Consider the following 16,819-nt stretch of genomic DNA (forward strand, 5'->3'; position numbering starts at 1 on the left):
CTCTCTCTCTCTCTCTCTCTCTCTTGCGCTCTCTCGTCAGTCTATGTGAATAATAAAAGATCACAACGTCCAAACATGCAGGGACGGCTCAAAAGCCTACACTCCACTCATTACGTTTAGAAGCATTTATGTAACAAAACACTGAGTGGAAAAAATATATTTTTTCTTGATAGATTAAAGCATCAGAATTTTTTTTATGCTTATTTATATGTCGATGACATTGAATCTGTAGTTATTATTTTGCCTTCAAATTTATTTGGTTTATTGAGTTGGCTGAGTTATTGTTTCAGCATCAATAGACTTGTTTAGTACTCATTTAGTCCTTGTATAGTCCTCATTTGCATTTACATTAACCTCCACTATTCTGAGAAGATGCTAATCTAGGATTTGGAGTGTAACTGTGGAGATATTTGCTCATTCAGCCACAAGGGTTTTTGTAAAGTCAGGTGCTGATGTAGGATGAGGAGGCCCAACATCCCAAAGTTTTTATAAAGTTGAAGTCAGAGCTTTATAGCAGGCCACTCAAGATCTTCCTCTCCAACCCATGTAAACCATATGCTAATGGAGAGGCATGGAACAGGTTTGGGTCTCCTAGTTCAAGTGAAGGGAAAAATGGAATGCTACCACAATTAAAGACCTTCGATACAAATGTGTGCCTCCATCTTTGTGGTAACAGTTTGTAAAAAAACATATATGGCTGTATCTATCTATCTATCTATCTATCTATCTATCTATCTATCTATCTATCTATCTATCTATCTATCTGTCTGTCTGTCTGTCTGTCTGTCTGTCTGTCTGTCTGTCTGTCTGTCTGTCTGTCTGTCTGTCGAGAGAGAGAGAGAGAGAGAGAGAGAGAGAGAGAGAGAGAGAGAGAGAGAGAGAGAGCAACAAAATGGAGAAAAGAATGTAGCAGAGTGAATACGTTCACAGCAGTCATCTTAGAGTCACGATCTGTTTATCCAAATTTTTTTTTTACTTTGCGGTTTAATCATCCAGCATCCATGTGTTCATTTTATTTTTATTTAGGCCATATTCTGAAGTCTTGAGAAACACTTTAAGTGTAATTAGCCGCTTATTTGATTATAAATGCCTACATGCCCATAATGATTAAGCTGTAAAAGAGTTCGGCTAATAACGTTATGATTGTTAATAACATTTTAACTGCTAATGCAGTGGCTTGTTTAAATATTGTGAAATGCTAGAGTCGATGGGCTTCATTTTCATTATGTAAAAAAAAAAAAAAACGTCCTGATCGTAATGCTAATTAAAAGCCCATAGGACTGCTGAATGCTAACCAGTCAGTTAGCTTTCTTTTAGTTCCTGATTGGGTCAGATGAAAATACAGTACATCTGATTGCAGATACAAATGAATGTCAAGGGATCATGGTGAGGAAAAGATATTCTGTGTTGTATTATGTTATCGTGTGTGTGTTGGGGTGTTTTAAGTGTTATAATTATTTGCTAATAGTGTTAAATGGAATAAATATGTGAAAAAGAACAGTTGACAGTTTTTACCCTAAAGATGATTCGTTTCTGATAGCAGCACTTCCTGAAGGGTTTTATTCCTCTTATAAAACAGTAAATTGCCATCGTACATGTGTACATAAAAATATTTGACAAAAATATGCAAATTAAAAAGGTGTCTTGAAGTTGTTACTATAGCAACAATAGTCTATTCGATGGAGTGCACTACGTTAATATATTAATATCAATAAGCATACAAGAGTGTTGTGGAATAAAACAGTAAAACGAATGATATATTATGTATCACAGGACCATGTATTTGTCCTTGACCGATGTAATCTGAGCCTTGATTTGAAACAGGTCGTGCGTGTGCACGTTTACTGTTGTATGCGTGTGTGCATGCAATCATTAAGGCAGACCCTCGGGCTCCTGATGTAGTGATCAATAACAGGAATGCTGTCATAAAGCAGCAAGTCTAAGTATTGAAGCACTCGGGGAATGCGAGTGCATGCGTGCAACGTGTGTCTGTGTGTATGCGCGTATGCCGACGTGTATGAGGAGGGGTACTCCGTATCAGAGGGTGAACAAAAGAGTTATCTTCTCAGATGTCCGGAAGTCAGTTGTGCGGCATTGACTTTCCTCCTGCGTAGAAAAAAAAGAAAAGAAAAGGAGAGGGGGAGAAAAAAGAAGCCATCCATTTAGCCATTAGCTGAGCAACCAGATATGCTTGATTAGCTAGAGTAGCATGCCGTTATCTTGGCTCTCCAGAGACCACAGAAGCACATTATCCAAAACAAACCAATCCTTATGTATTCAAAGCCTTAAGGTTATTAACATATTAGCACCATTGACATGGTGCACAATTCTTTTCTTTTTCTGTACAGCTGTGTGTTTTTGTCTTTCTACAAAATAGGCTTTTATGAGTAAACCAGATTTTATTGTGTCTCTAGAGTTACTACAATGCTTTTTATGAATCTTGTTTTCATCAATAATTATGACAGTGCTTATAACAGTTTTACGTTGTCTTTAAAACAATGTGTTATAGGTGTGTAAAACTACTAATGTGTCATCATCATAAAACTACATGTCATATTTACAGGTAATAGAAGGCAGGGGTATAGTTAATCTCCTGATGTAATTCACTTTGCTCCCAGTGGTCAGTTACGATTCAGCTCTAATAATCCCACCATGTTTTACATGAGCTCTACGGAGTTGAGAGTAAAGAGCTATGTTAGGACATGCCTTTAATTTACAGATAGAAAATAAGCTTAATGCCTTTAGAGAATTCCTAGCCGGATCTTTTTGTACCTTTAGACAGCACTGCATCATGGGAAGTGGTCCAATACAAATGCAGACTCAGCAGTTCAGGAAAGAGGAGGGGATCTTGGAGGGGATTTTTTTTATTTTTTCCATCTCTAAGTTTTATCTAGCAGCTCTAATAGTGCTCTCTACGCATATTGTTATCTCCCTGCTCACGTGCTAATGGGTTTTCCCATTTGGTTTACTGGGTGGGTGTATATTTACATCCTTCGCTATGTATATATTTATGCAAATGAAAAAAAAAAAAAAAAAAAAAATTATATATATATATATATATATATATATATATATATATATATATATATACATATATATATATATATATATATATATATATATATATATATATATATATATATATATATATATATATATATATACATTCTTTATAACTACATCTGCTGTCTCAATGGTGGGTTGAGTGCGACATCTTCTCATCAGTCTTCCATCCTTGCATTTTAAATAATATAATGGTATAATCAAGTTTGGATAAAATATTAGTATAATTAAGTTTAGATAATATATTGGCAATTATAAGATTATGTATTTGTATTTTCAAGATAAGATAATATGTTCATATTATCCAGTTTACATAATATTTTGCAATGAATAATTTTAGATATGGCAATAAAATAAGTTTAGATATTACATTGACATTATAAATTTTAGATAATGAATTAGTATTTTCAATATTAGATACTATTTTGGTATTAACAAGTTTAGATAATACATTGGTTACAGACAGACTCAATGCCAACTAACCAGGAAAAAACATCTAAACAAACAACTCCACATAACCTACCAAACCCATTTAATCAAATATACACACCTCACCAATCAAATTCAGTCACTGAACAAACTATTAAACATAATCCAACTCAAATAACCATTAAAATCCAGCTCTTCACTTTACCCTAAAACACAAACAATACCCATTTAGCCCGAGCTAACCAGTTCATCAAACAACATCTCACAAATACAACCCAACAAACCAGTCAGATCGAACAAACCAATCAAGCTCAGCTAATCAATCGAGCGCACAGCTTTGGTTTTCACTGCACTTTTTCTCTTATCCCGTCTGTGATTTTAAAGTACTTAAGTGGCCGAACAGTCGATGAGCTTGTATTAACACCTGACTGTAGCCCTGAATTACTGCTCACTCCAGCTGTATGATGGTCCCATGGGCTTTTACCCAGGAACAAGAAACACATCCCAGATCAATACCAACATGCTACAGTCAAGATGGGGGTAGTGTCTGAAAGGGAGTACGAATTCAAGAAGGACGAGGATGGGACAAATGAGAAAATCCTTTTAAAAAAAAAAGGACAAAATAGGGCAGGAATGAGGGAGGGTATTAAAACATTCTACTCCATCAAGGAATTGCATTTAGAGGAACCACAGAGGAGCATAAAAGAGGGCAAAACCTTCAAAGTTTGAGAACCAGAATTAAAAGTCACTGTAGCTTTAAAGCTCACTGGACAATTACTAGTTTCTCAGCTAATCACTGAATCTCCTACTGCCATCACAAAACCATACTGGATGTTTTGGTAAATTATCTCAGCTTAATAATCAGTCCATTCTTCAATAACTATTTGAGGATGCGAGTTGTATCTCTGGGGAAGGGCATGTGTGGACTACAGATAACACAAGATAATAGGCGATGATTAAAGAATGAAGACAGAACAAGAGAAAATTTATGAAATTAAGGAAGGCTTGCTGTGCTGTGTTTTGTTTGATTGCTATTTTACCAGTTCCAAAAGAAAGAGTGATTTTATATATATATATATATATATATATATATATATATATATATATATATATATATATATATATATATATATATATATATGGCTGTCAATCGGTTAAATTTTTTAATCACGATTTATTAAATGATTGTTATGAGTGAACTCATGATTATTTGCAACTTAATCGCACAATTCTATCTGTTCTGGATGTACCTTAAATTCTAATCAACATGGGCGTGGACAAATATGGACACTTTATGCAAATGTATGTTAATTATTAATTAAACTAAACTCAACAGAGCATGAAGACAAAATATTCTTGTTAATGTTTCAAAGTAATTACGGGGTTTGAATTGCGTAAATCATCAGGACACCAGGCGGGTCTTTTGCTATGTTTTCACACGGACGGTTTTAGTTGCCGGATGTGTGCATCATGCGGTGGTTCTTGATTTTAAACGTGGCGCATCAGTAAAATAAAAAAAAAATTGTAGCGATTAAAAATGATTTCGGTAGAGTTTATTTATTTTTTTTTATCTCTGAGTAAAGAAAGGATGTTTATTCTTGTTTAGATGAAACATCTCTAAAGCAATGGGATCTTATATTCACATTCTAACACTCAAACACTCAGAATGCTAATTGTCTCTGCTTCTCCCTGTCAGGGTCTGGCTATGACTGAGGTGAATGGACCAGTGGGCGGCCCCCTAGTGGTTGAGCCTCAGATTGCGATGTTTTGTGGCCGTCAGCTTCTGCACCTAAACACTGGGACAGGTCAGTGGGAACCAGACCCACAGGGCCGTCAAGGCTGCTTTACCCAGCCCAACAAGATCCTGTCCTACTGTCAAGAGGTACAGTAACGAACTCTATACAACACTATATTTGAATAATTGTTGGTGTCTTTGTCATATCATACATAATTTTCCTTGCTATACCATGGTTTCCTTACACTTGGCAAGGTGTATATCATAGACCAAATAAAAAGGGATACAATGTAAAAAAAAAAATAATAATAAAAATGTTTAGCCTTCCTCACCACTCAGATCTCATTTCAGCTGAACACAAAGCAAAGCAGTGCACCGTTCAAACCCCTCATCACACGACGGACACACGACCGTATTATTATTATTCTGAGAGCGTACTACACGGTCTTGCATTGCTCCGTTTATTCATCGTTTCAGTCTGCTGCAAATAAGCGACGGTGAATTAGATGTGCAATAAAATGATGATGATTTTCACCATCAATCAGCCAGAGAGGTTTATTTTCAGCGTGGCCTTCAGGGGGAGGAATATTGCGTAGCTACAGTAGTTTCTCTCCCTTAAGAAGATTTGTGTTCTGCCCTGATCTCATATAGACGAAAGATGATGCTGTGTTGTTTTTTTTTCACGGAATCTGGTGCATTGTTGTATCGGCATTTATACAAAACGTGAACAATATTGGTGCCACATTTGTGTTTAAACGTGCTTATTATTAAAAAAAAAAAACAAAGGCATGGGATATTATTAGATTCCTTTTCTTTTAGAAGCAGAAGCAAGCTAGCTGGATAATTTGGGAACGGTTAAAGCTGTATTTGCATTTGTACGCATTTGTTTTTCCTTACATGTAATTTCACATGCTTAAAAATAAAAAAAAATATGAAAACCAATTTTTGGGTATTATACTGTAGAGCCAGATTGCTTTCATTTCCCTTTATTCACAGGCAGGGGTGTCAAACTTTAACCGCCGCAGCCATGTTAGCCTTTGGGAACACAGCTGTGCAGCTCTGATATGAGTTATACACTTATATTCTGCCTTTACGTATTAGTATTTAACATACATTCCTATTACTTGTTTTAGATTGTTTTTATTAGTAAAAAAAATTATATGATTTAATTTATGTCTAAATTTGCTAATACATGGCATGGATTTTTTTTTTTGTTTTTTTGTTCCAAGGCAGGCACACTTTCTTATGAGCATCCCTTAAATAGAGCACTGCTTCTCCAGCTACTGTTTTATAGCCAAGCTCAAATACTTAACCAAGCAATGCTAATGTGCTAATGTCTAATGCTGGCCATGTCTGGTGCTGGCACAGTACCCCAAACTGTACACACACACACACACACACACACACACACATACACACACATGGTTGGTATGAGCACTCATCCCACTGAGACCTATCACATTATAGACTTAATGAAGTGATGAAGCCAAAGAATATGTCATTTCCTTGCTGGACACTGTAGAAGGCTGCACACCAGCCGAGGGCTTTCACAAAGCCAGACAGAATAATCCCACACCATATGCCTTCGCACTGAGGGAATTTCTCATAGCTCTCTTTTGTATTCTTCATACAAATGGAGCTTATAATAAGGTAAATCTAGCTGGATCTCAGTGAAGCATTTACTGCTGAGTTTCTTCGCTTTAATTTAAGTGAGAGAAAAAAAAAGAAACTGGTATTGGAAAGATTTTCCACAACATTAAATGTGATGAGATACAGTTCTTAAGTGTAATAAACTGATCGTTAATAAGATAAACATTTTAATTGCTGGCACATTGCTGTAGTATAAAATGTGAAAATTGTCACATCTTATCAACGTCAGGCTACATCTCATCACCCACTCCATTACTTATTTTTTTTCTCAAAACTCCTGTTGTCAAAATAAGAGAAAATCATTATAAACTAAATTTCTGTATTGTTGAAAGATTTATGATCAAACTCTTGATGTCACCCAAATGAGGATGGGTTCTGTTTTAGTATCTCTTCTTAAGGAACAATACTATAGAAATGTACCTTGGATATATAATAGTCAGTGTGCAGCTTGTATAGCATTACTTATTTACTGTCCTCTAAAATTCACTCAACTTGCAGCCATTATTGTCTATATAACTGGCAGCAAAAGTGAGTACACCCAAAGTGATAACAGCTGTTTGTCATGTAGCCATGCAAAGCCACAAGTCCTATTCATCATGTTCATGTTTTTGTCTGCTTGACAGGAGCATACATATTTGTGTATCTTGTATTAAAACAGTTAATATGTCGTGCTTTAAGTACACAAAAGTTTGTGCTCACAAAAAAGCAGTTTGCTGAAGACAACATGGCTAAGAGCATAAATTACTCGTCCTGTGGTCTGATGAGACTAAGAAAAACTTGTTTGGCTCAGATCCAGCCCCTTGATGTCATTATGGAGGAGTGGAAAAGGATCCCAGCAACCACCTGTGCAGCTCTGGTGAATGTAATGCCCAGGAGGATTAAGGCAGCACTAAATAAAAATGGTGCTCACACAAAATATCGACACTTTGCACACAAGTTTTGACATGTTTACTTAGGGTGTACTCACTTTTGTTGCTATGTATTTAGACAATAATGGTTATTTTTAGAGGCCAGTAAATTTGTACTGCTATACAAGCTGCACATTGACTACTCATTGACTACTCTAAAATATCCAAGTTTCATTTCTATATTATTGTCCTTTAAGAAGATATAATAAAATTGTTGCTGAAATGTGAGGGGTGTATTCACTTTTGTGAGATGCTGTATAAGATGTGGCAAGTTTTCCATCTTAAATGTAATCAATATTGACCGAAATGATTAGATCTCGTGACCGCGTTAAATAATCATATTTTACAGGATCGTGTGCATTATATTAGTTATATAGTTATATAGTATATAGTGATGATATGTACACACTGCAATCAAATTGTAAAAAAAATAGTGTGAACTACATAACTTCCTTGATCCTCTAAATAAGAACCAAGAATGTGGGGTGTCATTACTTATAATTATGTTCTATTGTTGTGGTTTTCCATATTTTCCACCCTTTTCCTACATCATCAAATACATCAAGGTAATCCGTTTGTAATGTAATGACGTTTTTGTTATTTCCTATACCAAACAATTGTATATTAAATATACATTTAACAATATTAAAACATAGTCTGTACAGTATGAGTGCTTAGATTAGTATTCTGAGGGCTGCAGAGAGCACGTGTAAAGCATCCGTAAAGAAGCTAAAACATAACCTGCTGGCTGCAGCATATAAAAATGCATGATGTGAGTGCAACATTGCAGAGTAAGCTTGAGGTGTGTATTCCCAAATGAGCTGGGAGCAGGAGTGCTTATCACGCCACATTAACGAAGGAAAGAGCTTAAACAGGAATGAGAGCCGCATTTTATCTGCAAAACGCATTGTGACTACCTCGGCTACTCTATAGGCAATACGATAACAAAACCGCAGTACAATTACACCACACGACGTGTTCAAATGGGTCGTGTTTATTACGTGTATGCCAATATTCCAAATAAACAGCCTCATTTTGTTGGTATTCATGACTTTAAAATTGTCAGTTTATTCTTATTGCCTGTATTGTTTACATTTCCCGGTATACAGCAGCAGTAGCCATGATTTGGGATTGCAGTTTTGACTCATTTTAGTGTAGTTTTTATTCAGAGAGTCATTTTCATTCATTCAGAATGCTTTTGTTAAGAAATGTAACCATAAATCTCAGGAAAATGTTAATACATAATCCTAAAAGAACAGTTTGTTGCATAGTTTTGCTTATCTTTTTTTTTATCTATAAAAAGGTTTTAAAATATATGTTAGCTAGCTCAACTTTAGTTATTACTCAGGATGTTTTCAGCATTCATGTGTCTGGTTAGATGATAGTTAGTTAGTATATAAAACAATTTTATATTCACTTTTTTAATGTGACACTTATGGCTCACCTGGGACTTTGTGTTATATCACGATAACATATTATATAATGCACAATTGTGTTCATATGTATATATTCAGTTTGTTTGTTCAGATTTTCACTTTATGGTCTCTAACAACTCTAACCTATGAGCTCTAAAGATATTCATACCTTTAAAAAGCAGCAGACTTAACACAGGATTAATATGCCTCCATAGCAAATGCTACACCTTTCGGCAAGGTCATTTCGAGGATTTAATGGTTTAATGTAAAGGTACTCGAATCTAAGTTTCAATTCATGACTAGATATAAAGATAATAGAAATGGTTAGGATGTGCACAAAATAATTAAAAGCCACACAATATTTTATCGTGCATAAAGTGTAAGCACTCCATCAGGAGCTTGGATCCTTTTTTCTTCTCTATCGTTTTTTTTTTTTTATTTAACTTTGGCAACCCCACCCGCTGTATCTCTTCTGTTTCCGTCCATCTTTAACGTATCTTTCCTATCTCAGTTCATATCAATCCAGAACCTGACTTTTAACCTCTGTCTGTTTGTGTGTATTTTAGATGTACCCCGGTTTGCAGATTTCCCATGTCGAAGAAGCTTCTACTCCTGTTACCATCCCAGCATGGTGTAAGAAAGGATGGGGTCACTGCCAGACACGACCTTTTATTGTCGTTCCTTATCGCTGTTTGGGTAAGTCCTAAATCAGGCGCTACTACATTGAGCACCCCATCCCAAGCCACACCACCCATAAATAATACACCACCTTTAGACAATTTGGCCTATAGGCACCCTGCATATAGCAGCCCCAATCTGTAGGCCTTTAGCCACTTTATCTTTAATTAGTCCACCCTACAGCATTACTTGTCTACATGATTACCTTAGTAACTCAGCGAACTTCATGCTTTCTAATTTGTACATTCCCAATTCCAAAAATGTTGGGACAATGTGTAACATGTTAATAAAAACAGAATGGAATAATTCGCTAATATCATAAGCCTATATTTTATTTACAATAGAACATAGAAAACATATCAAATGTTTAAACTGAGGAAATGTACCATTTTAAGGAAAAATTAAGTAATTTTTAAATTGATGGCTGCACCACATTTCCAAAAAGTTGGGACGGGGCAACAATAGTAAGTATTATTAAAAATGAAACATTTTGCAACTCATCAGAACTCATCATCTCAGAAGTAAAGATGGGCAGAGCTTCACCAATCTGTAAAAGACTGCGTCTACAAATTGTGGAACATTTTCAGAATAATGTTCCTCAACATAAGATTGCAATGCTAACTGCAGACTGCATCTATTACAATAGCATGCCTTCGTAGTGGAAGAGTCCAGGTGCTGAGCTGGCCTGCCTGCCTGCAGTCTAGACCTTTCACCATATAAAATCATTTGGCGCATCAGGAAACAGGAAATACAATAAAGGGCATCCAGAACTGTTGAGCTGCTAGAATCTTGTTTCAGACACATATGGATAAATATTTATTTCTGAAAACTTCAGCAATTGGTCTCCTTAGTTCCCAAATAAATAGGTATACAAGTGAATTGTGAATATAATTTGGGTTTATGAGATTTGCAAAACATTACTTTTTGTTTTTCTTTACATTCTAAACATTTTTTCTTTTTAATGGGGTTGAAGTAACATTAGTTTTCAGCCCTAGAACAGTACTACAACACCTATTTGCTCCAATTCAAATCAGTTGACAAATTTCCGCTCCAAACCTAGCCTCTCCACCTCGATCACTCTGTACATATTCACAATCATTCCAACACATATACAATGTTTCTTCGATCACTTTAGTCACAGTCAGTCAGTAGCAACTCCTACCCTAATCAGTCCATCACCAGTCCCTTCAATACTATCGACTCCAACCCACAGACACTCTTAGCCTCACCAAACCCATATCAACTCTAACTTGTAGCCACTACAAAGCTATGTATTCAATCCTTGGTAACACCAACCTTAATCAGCCCTAAATTAATCCTAACTCATACCAGCATTTGGATTTTTACATAAAAGTCTGCACCACCCAGATGAGGATGGGTTTTGAGTCTGGTTCCTCTCAAGGTTTCTTCCTCGTGCTATCTCATGGAGTTTTCTCTTGCCACATTAGCCACTGGCTTACGCATTAAGGACAAATTACACTTAAACAATTATAAGAAACAAACCTATACATTCTTTTATAACCGCTTTAACTCTGTAAAGCTGCTTTGAGACAATGTCCTTTGTTAAAAGTGCTATACAAATGAAAAAATGAAACTACCACCTATAGTCTTATCTACAGTTGCTGTTACACTTCTGGAGTCTATATTCCCACTTCTTAGTCTTCGCAAACATGATCCTGGCCACTCCAAAACAAGACGTAGACAACTTGTGAGCAGACCACACCTAACTACTCAACCTCATAAGCTGCCATATGTGACAGAGCAGTCATTCAAAACCTAGTCATTGACTGTGCCTGCTTGTAGGTCATTTTCACATTCAATCCAATCCTAGTCACAGACCCCCTACCAGTCCTTATCAGCAGCAATTTCCCACCTTTTTGAGACATTTTAGTCACCCACAGCCAACCCATATTTACTGTTCCAGCCCACCAATACTGTACATTTAATCACTGTACATTTTCTCCTGCCATGCTGCCATTTACAAAGGGACAGATGCATTGCATGTACCGCTTTGCATAATTTATGTAAAATTTCATATGCAGTTAAAGCCTGAACCCCTTTATCCCGTAGAGGAAACTGAGATTGCAATACAAAAACAGATTGCTAGATTGCAGTGCAAAGCTGTTAATTATGATGAACAAGCAGAATTTGCACTCGCAGCTGTTTCACTCTAGTTGGCCTTGTCCTTTATTCCTGAACACACACACACACATCATAATTTCTGTCCTGAACACACACACACACACACACACACACACACATCATAATTTCTGTTCTAAGTGTTCTGCATCAGCCCAAAACGAGCATTGATAACTCTGTTTGCCATTTCTGAGGTTTTATACTCTTCTGTTATCTGACATGAATTGAAAGTGAGATTTCTTTTTGACAGCGATTTCACCTGCCAACTGATATTTAGTTTTACACTCTTTCCCTGTCATACTGACACATCCATTCTTCTGACCATTTATATTTGTGTCTCTCTGCTGTCTCTCTCGTTTTGCCATCCCCTTCACAATCACTAATTCTTGCTCTTTCTGGACAGTAGGCGAGTATGTGAGTGAGGCTCTTCTGGTTCCAGACCGCTGTCGTTTCTTGCATCAGGAGCAGATGGACTCCTGTGAGAGCTACATCTACTGGCATAACATTGCTAAAGAGGTGGGAGGCTTTTTTTTCCCCCTTAAAATCAGATTTACTAGTTTATTTACCAGTTTAGGATTTGTACCAATTGGCCAGGCAGAGGAACCGAACTGGAAAGGATGTGCTGCAAGCAGTGCTCGAATTGAGGGGGTGCTGGGGGGAGGGGGGATCTGGGACATTAGGGACCCCCATGACAAGTAAAAAGTAGACTTTGGCAGGTCCCCAAGATAATTTTAGTAAAAAATTGAGTAAAATACAGGAGGTGGAGCTGGAGGTAGCAGAGCTGAAGATGTTGAGGTTTTCGTTGGGAGTGATGAGGATGGACAGGATTAAAATTTGTTCATTAGAGAGACAGTGCATGTAGGACATTTCGGGGACAAGGTGAGAGAGGCCCGATTAAGATGGTTTGGACATTTGCAGAGGGGGGACATGGGGTATATCGGTAGAAGAATGCTGAAGATGGAGCCACCAGGAAGGAGGAAACGAAGAAGACCAAGGAGGAGGTTTATGGATGTGGTGAGGGTAGACATGCAGGTAGTTGGTTTGAAAGAGGCAGATGGAGAGGACAGAGTAGTATGGAGACGGATAATCCGCTGTGACCACGCCTAATGGAAGCAGCCGAAATAAGAAAGAAGAAGAAGAAGATTAACAACTTTGCCCATAAAATATAAATTTGTTTGTTGGTTAAAATCAGTAGAAAAGAAACACCTTCTGGCTTCTGACCGGATATCATTTGGTTGATAGACTATGTTTAGGATGAACTCATACAAGTACGAGAACGAGAGATGCTCAAACAAGTGGATCTAAAGCTTGTGCCACATTTCTAATAAAATGGTGATTGTAATTGGTGATAAAACTTTACCACAGTCATAAAAAGCCATAACTTAATCAAATTATTTTTGAGCTAATGAGACAGATATTTAAGATTTGTTTAAAAAATTAAGGTTTCTTAACCTTCATATTAAATAGAATTGTAATACCTGCCCATTGGAAGAATTCATTTACACACAAAATGACATTTGAAATTTGAAATGACTTTCGAAATGCAGCAAATCACATCACAGCTAATAAACTAATATATTTGCACTTGGAGAAACACTGCTTTGCAATTGGACTATCAAAAAGACACGCCATAAATTGTATAATCCATAAGAACACCCGTCACAGCCTTTAAAACCGAAATGATTGACCTTTTATAGAGTTGAGAACAGGATATAAACATACCAAAGCGTTAAGGGAGACCATAAACAACAAGGACAATCATAATTCAGAAATGTAATTGCCATAAACACGGGAACAGCGCTAAAGAGAACAGCAGGAGACCTGCAAGAGTAAATTAAAGTCCATATATGGAGCCAGTTAATGACATCGCATATAGCATGGCATGATATGAACATGACATGACCATGACATTCTAATATGACATTAACCAAATGAGCAGCGCCTGGCAGAGTCTTTTATTCAAAAAAGGATTTTTCAATCCTGTATAAAATCTCAAGCAGTGTATTTAGTTGTGACACTTTTATGTGGAAAATCAGTTTAAGAGCGAGGGAATGGAATGTTGTTTAAATGTCATGACATTTACTTTGGCATCTTCCGGAACATTCTGTTATCCTAATTCCATCATTTCCTCTTTCTGCCTGATCTCCGGCCTGCTCTCCTCTTTAGTGTTCATTTGTTTGGCCTCTTTTTCAGATTTTTTTTTCTAATTTTTCTCCTGCACTGGACTTAAATGACCTCAGTCCTGTGCAGGAGTCTGTCTGTCCATCTGTTTGTCTGTCTATCTACTGTATATACAGTGTTGTGAAAAGTATTTGCCTGATCTCTTTTATTCTTCTCATATTTGTCACACTTAAATTATTCCTTTCATCAAGCAAAGTTTAATAGTACACAACGATAGCCCGAGTAAATACAAAATCCAGTGATTTCATTTATTGAGGAAATAAAACTGAACAAACCTGCCTTTTTTTTTTTTTTACAAAAATTTTTTTGTAAAAAAAATTCGATCCCCGATCAGGGAACCAACCCCAGCCATTAGGGTTGCACAAGCCAGTGCACTCTTAGTGCCGGTCCCAAGCCTGGATAAATGGGGAGGGTTGCATTAGGAAGGGCATCCAGCGTAAAAATATGTGCCAAATCAAACATGCGGATCATGAATACGGATGATCCGCTGTGGCGACCCCTAATGGGAGAAGCTGAAAGAAAATTTTACTGTGTACCAATGTGTATAGTAGAAATGACAATAAAAGCCACTTGACTTGACTTGCCACAGCAACTCAATCAGATTTAAATCCTTACATTGACTAAGCCAATTTAATACCTCCATTTTGTTTTTTTGCTATTCAGAGGTGGACTTGCTGTTGTGGTTTGGATTGTTGTTCTGCTGCGTAACCCATGTGCACTTGAACTTGAGATCATGAGGCAATTTTTTTAATCCACTTTTTGTTAAAGTAAAAGCAGAGTAAGAGAATCTAGGATTGGTCTAAAAGGTGGTATAGTTATAGTATAGCTACAACTTGAATTATCCACCTTGAATAATGAATGAATAAGAAATGTTTTGCTCATTCAGTAAAAGTCATGTTTATTGCTTAACTGGGAGGATTACAGTTTTTCCAATTTTGACAACAAATGATTTCTAAATTATATAATTTCTAAATTAAACATTTCTAAATTATTAAGCAATTTAAAAATAAATATGATCATGCCATTGCATTGAGATATTGAATTTTGGTTAAATTAGTGAACATTAATGTGGCTTTAACATTGAAATCCATTCTCATTGATATCAAATATTTTTACCAGTCGTCACACCCATTTTACTTCGAAAAATAACAATGGTAGCTGTTCATATTTTCGTCATGTTGGTAATCAGTTATTGCTGTAAATCTTAAAAATCCCCCAAAAATCCCAAAATTAAAAGATTACTTTTCCCTCCTTAGAATAAACAACTGTCTCAATTGTGTTAATTTAACTGATACATTTACATCATGTGGCTTTTAGTCTCAGAATGCAGCTTGGAATTCTATTGAACTTCAGTAGATACAGTAAAACTTGTGACCTTCATTCTTTCTGCTCTGTATTCTCTGGCTCTCTGTAGGCATGTGCGGCAGACAGCCTTGAGCTCCATAGTTACGGGATGCTGTTACAATGTGGCGATCGTTTCCGGGGTGTAGAGTACGTCTGCTGCCCAGGAAGAGGCGGGGCTAGTGGGCGTGGCGAATACGAAGGTGGAGACAGTGCACAGGGAGCAACTCCGCCTTTAATATCACTGGCCGGTGAGAAAGAGACCACAAGGTAGGAGCATTTACCTCCATTCTCTATAGATGCAATGCACTTATTGCATGTAAGTGTGTATATCTGACTATAAGAGTCATATGTACTATTCGAACATGCAATTCCACATTTGCTGTTATAACAATCTGCACACTTCTGAAAGGATTTTGGGTGTTAGTAAACAATTCACTCCAGAGTCGTTCAATAGGGTTGAGGTCAGAGCTCTATAACAGACCACTCAAGATCTTACACTTCAACCTATGTCTTCCTGGAGCTGGCTTTGTGTACACGGGTTTTGTCCAGCTGGAACAGGTTTAGGTCTCCTAGTTCAAGTGAAAGGAAAATGTAATGCTACCATATCCAGAGACACCCTGTACAATTATGTGCATCTAACTTTATGGTTTCAGTTCGGGAAAAAACCACATATAGCTGGAAAAGCCAGGTATATGCCAGGCAAAATATCATGCATTGTGTCCATCCTTCATTTTAAAAGTGCTAGAATGGTAATAAAAATATATATTCAATTCATATTTAATACATACACATATAAAATGATCTATAAGTGAAAACCCAGTACAAACATTTTGCTGTCATTTCCTCGTATCAGTACAAGTGCTTTTAGTGATTAGGAAGGAGGAAAAGAGGAAGGCCAAGGAGGCGTTTTATGGATGTGGTGAGGGAGGACATGCAGGTAGTTGGTTTGAAAGAGGCAGATGTAGAGGACAGGGTGGTATAGAGACGTATGATCCTCTGTGGCGACCCCTAATGCGAGAAGCCGAAAGAAGAAGAAGAAGACTGTATAGAACAGCATCATTTTTAGTCATTAAATCATAAAAGAGCAGTATTAGGAATGTACATGTGGTATGATGTGAAACAGTAAATATACCATGTGTGTGAACAGGAAACTAAAGAATAATAAATAATGCATAATGAAGATTAAATAAGATATCTGTTAGAAAACTCATGAATAGCTGGAGGCCATTGTGTGAAGCAGATTGATTTTCACGTATCTGGATCCTTCAGTGGCCATT

General features: G+C 36.7%; 1 protein-coding gene across 4 annotated transcripts in view; it reads left to right on the top strand.

Moving 5' to 3' along the window:
* The window catches only part of aplp1 (amyloid beta (A4) precursor-like protein 1), a 68,266-nt gene that overhangs the window by 36,244 nt on the left and 15,203 nt on the right, over positions 1–16,819 (top strand). For 2 of the 4 annotated variants that reach the window (XM_083547911.1, XM_083547913.1), the window contains exons 2-5: positions 5,189–5,374; positions 9,767–9,896; positions 12,424–12,533; positions 15,613–15,809. In XM_083547911.1, coding sequence (XP_083404037.1) covers positions 5,189–5,374; positions 9,767–9,896; positions 12,424–12,533; positions 15,613–15,809 — 623 coding nt within the window. Of the gene's footprint in view, positions 1–5,188; positions 5,375–9,766; positions 9,897–12,420; positions 12,534–15,612; positions 15,810–16,819 lie in introns of all 4 variants that reach the window. The other 2 variants (XM_083547910.1, XM_083547912.1) reach the window with 1 other exon arrangement.

This window comes from Silurus aristotelis, assembly GCF_946808225.1.
Source record: "Silurus aristotelis genome assembly, chromosome: 8".
Lineage (NCBI taxonomy): Eukaryota > Metazoa > Chordata > Actinopteri > Siluriformes > Siluridae > Silurus > Silurus aristotelis.